A 3,368-nucleotide genomic window follows, 5' to 3' on the forward strand; every position below is an offset into this window, starting at 1 on the left:
ATACAGGACCGCGTTGATGGCTTTCGCAGTCCGGACAGCATAATTCGAAGGGATGCGGGCTATTTACTGGCCGCGTTGGAGATACCTTTACTCCCATTATGATGACTAGCCTAAATGCATGGATCATGCTCGACCGCATTGAGTTCCCCATCTGACGGGGGAAGCAGGTAGACCAAGCTAAATGAGTTATGCACTGGGCCACATGGGCGCAAAGCTTGATACGAGCGTGAAAGTACGCTATGTCCCCCCTTGGAGTTTTCCGTGTTTCTTTATATTTTTGCTGAGAGATGTAAGAGAGAGAGACGCCACGGCGTTTGCGGCAAGCCGCCGGTGCTGCCTGTAAATTTCAATCGTACAACGATATTGAATTGCAAGCAAGATGCCACGGCGTTTCATCAGTCAGCAACACTTCTGGCAGCACACGTTGCAAGTAGCGACCTATAACATGCCACGACGTCCTCGGTGCCTGCCGTAGCCAAGATCGCCAACGTACAAAAGGAAGAAAGTTCAGGCTGCCTCTGGATCGATGTTGCCACCTCATGTTGTAATAACTACTCGTAATTAATTCTGCAATGAGACTAGTCAGTCGGCAGGCGTACCAAAACTCGCCGCCCGGGTGACTTCTCCAGAACTCCGGCGAGCCATCAACTCACCCATCAGCCTTCCGACGTCGTCGTACGAAGATCCACCCTTCGCCATGGCGCTCCTTGCTTTCACACTGAGGTCCTTGGCCTTCTTCCGTAAGGCGTCGCCCTCCTCGCTGCTGCCCATCAGCCTCCCGATGCATCCAGCGATCACCTCGCCGCCGATCACCTCATGTCTCTCCAGAGGCGAGGCGAAGTCCTTGGCGCCGATGCTGACACCCACCTTGAGCACATCCACGATGAGCTTCTCGTTGTAGAACTGGTCCGCATACCGCGGCCACGTGACCATCGGCACGCCGGCGCTCACGGCCTCCAGCGCCGAGTTCCAGCCGCAGTGCGTCATGAAGCCGCCCATGGCGGGGTGGTTGAGGATGAGCGTCTGCGGCGCCCAGTCTCGGATGATGATGCCGCGGTCACCGCGTGCCATCAGCTCGGCGAAGCCCTCAGGCATCCACTCTGACCCGTCCGTGCCTGTGCCGGAGCTGATGATCCACACGAAGTCCTTGCCAGAGAGGTCCAGGCCGCGGGCGAGCTCGCGCAGCTCGGCCGGCGAGAAACTGGTGAACGTGCCAAAGGAGACGTACACCACCGAGCCGGCCCGCTTTGCGTCCAACCACCGCAGGCAGTCGTCGGTGACGTGTGCCTTCGTGTTGTTGGTGCTGCCTCTCTTAGCCATGTCTTTGCTGGCGAGCGCGACCGGCCCCACGAGCCACGCACGGCGGCCGAGCGTCGTGCGGAAGTGCTCGACGTAGTCCGGCTCCAGCTCGTGGAAGCTGTTGAACACCTCGCCGAAGCTCCTCTGGTCCGCGGCATCGTTGTCCTTGTGGAATGCCCACATCGCCGGCCGCTTCCTGGGATCCATCATCTGGCTCCGCCTCAGCTGGACACGGTGCGGCAGCCCCGGCAGGGAGACGAGCTGGGCGTCGTCATCAGGGTCGTCGTCGGTGGTAGCCGTCGTTGTCTCTAGCGGGTTGGTGCGCAGCATGGTCTCGCTGCAGCACCGGGCGAACACGCTGCTACCGAGGAACACGAGGCGCGGGACGCCGTGCTCCCCGGCGGCGTCCGCGGACCACCTGAAGAAGCTGTCGGACACGACGGCGTCGGGGCGGTTGGCAGCTATCAACCGGTCGAAGGGCTCGCGGAGCAGCTGCGCGGCCTGGATGAACTTGAAGTTGTAGTCGGCTCCGTGGGCTGGAGTAAGGGATATGAGGTTCTCCATGCCTGGGGGGAGCCCTACATCGGGGAAAGGCACGACGGAGATGTCGACTGCAGGGGAAGGGGAGTCGGTGCCGTGGCAGTTGGAGTCGTTGGCGCGGTCGACGGCCGGACGGATGATGTCGGCGTTGACGGGCGTGGTGAGGATGGTGCACCTCGCGCCGCGAGCGGAGAATATCGTGGCCATGTCGACGACCGGAATGAGGTGTCCGGGGGCGAAGAACGGGAGGAAGAGGATGTGCAGGGGTTGGAGCTGCTGCCGCTGCTCATCCCTGGTAGCCATGGACGCATGCTCTGTCGATTGGAGTTCTAATTTCTTGGGTGGTTGTACACTTGTACTAGAACGGAGGAGCCGATCGAGGAGGAAGACTGTAGGAGGGTTGGAAGCAGATCGAGCAATAATGCTTGCCACACTCGTGTCTCACATGGTATTATTTTCTATACTAGCATATTCATCGCTATGTATACCCAGCCTAACGTATACATAACAACACGAACAAATTACAGCCTCACGATCAGGGCCATCTGATTTGATCTAACCGTTAAGATTATGCTAACCCTCGGGCCAATGTGTGTTTAGCAATTTGTCCGGCGGACGAAAACTCTGCCGTTTCCATAATCCAACGATGAAACGTCATCGCACCGCGTCCTGTTCCTTAAACTAGGAAACAAATATCGTGTGGAAAATAAATAACACCGTTGAAAAAGGAAAAATAAATGTGAAGTAAATAACAACCATGCACGTGGAGGAGCAATCGGTGGAAGCATGCATCAGATTAGGTAGTTACTGCTCCCGCTAATCAAGGTAGAAAACGAAGAAAATTAAAGCAAAATCATCTTGGATATTCCTCCCAGAAATCCTTTTCGCAAATACGACGCGTTAATATGAACAAAGGCCTGGCCTAGCGGCTCATCGTGTTGCTCACCGGCACAACAAACGTACTCGCCGCCGACGTCCACGCTGCCATGGGCGGGAGCCCAGGCCGCCTGGGCTACTGGCACGCCTTCTCGACATGGACTGGGCTTCCATGGCCGACGCCGTCAAAAGCAACATCTTCATACAATCGGACAAGAACCTCGCCGCCGCCGCTGAGGGCGTCTTCAAGCTGCTCGGCCATACGTGCGATGCCTTCTCCTCCGGCCCCTACGTCGCCGCCGCCGTCTCCCATCATGATTGGTTCCAATCACAACACTCAAGATCCGCGATGCCGCTCGTGCCCGAGGCGCCGCCTTCTGTCCGGCGAAAAGAATAGTAGGTCTAGGCCAGCGCGCATGCAGAGTAACCTGGATGGTCACATGATTTGGACCACCATCAAAATCACCATAAACGTACGTGAGTACGGATACCTCGAGGGCACGCGGAATTTTTCCTCCAGGGCAGGAGGTCGCCAGGATGGTGGCGCAGCACACGCGCATCGTCATAAGATCGATGCACACCTTCAGGTTGTACTCTTTGTCTCTTCATCTTCTCCATCTTTATTGCAGTGGAATGCTAGCGAGCTGCAAATC

General features: G+C 57.2%; 1 protein-coding gene across 1 annotated transcript; it reads right to left on the minus strand.

Annotated features, from left to right (window-relative positions):
• Positions 1–329: 329 nt before the first annotated feature.
• On the minus strand, positions 330–2,286 carry LOC119321715 (scopoletin glucosyltransferase-like). The gene has a single exon (XM_037595279.1). It carries the CDS (start codon positions 2,140–2,142, stop codon positions 583–585), a length of 1,560 nt encoding a protein of 519 aa, XP_037451176.1. The 5' UTR covers positions 2,143–2,286; the 3' UTR covers positions 330–582.
• Positions 2,287–3,368: the final 1,082 nt, after the last annotated feature.

Source organism: Triticum dicoccoides, chromosome 6B, assembly GCF_002162155.2.
Source record: "Triticum dicoccoides isolate Atlit2015 ecotype Zavitan chromosome 6B, WEW_v2.0, whole genome shotgun sequence".
NCBI lineage: Eukaryota > Viridiplantae > Streptophyta > Magnoliopsida > Poales > Poaceae > Triticum > Triticum dicoccoides.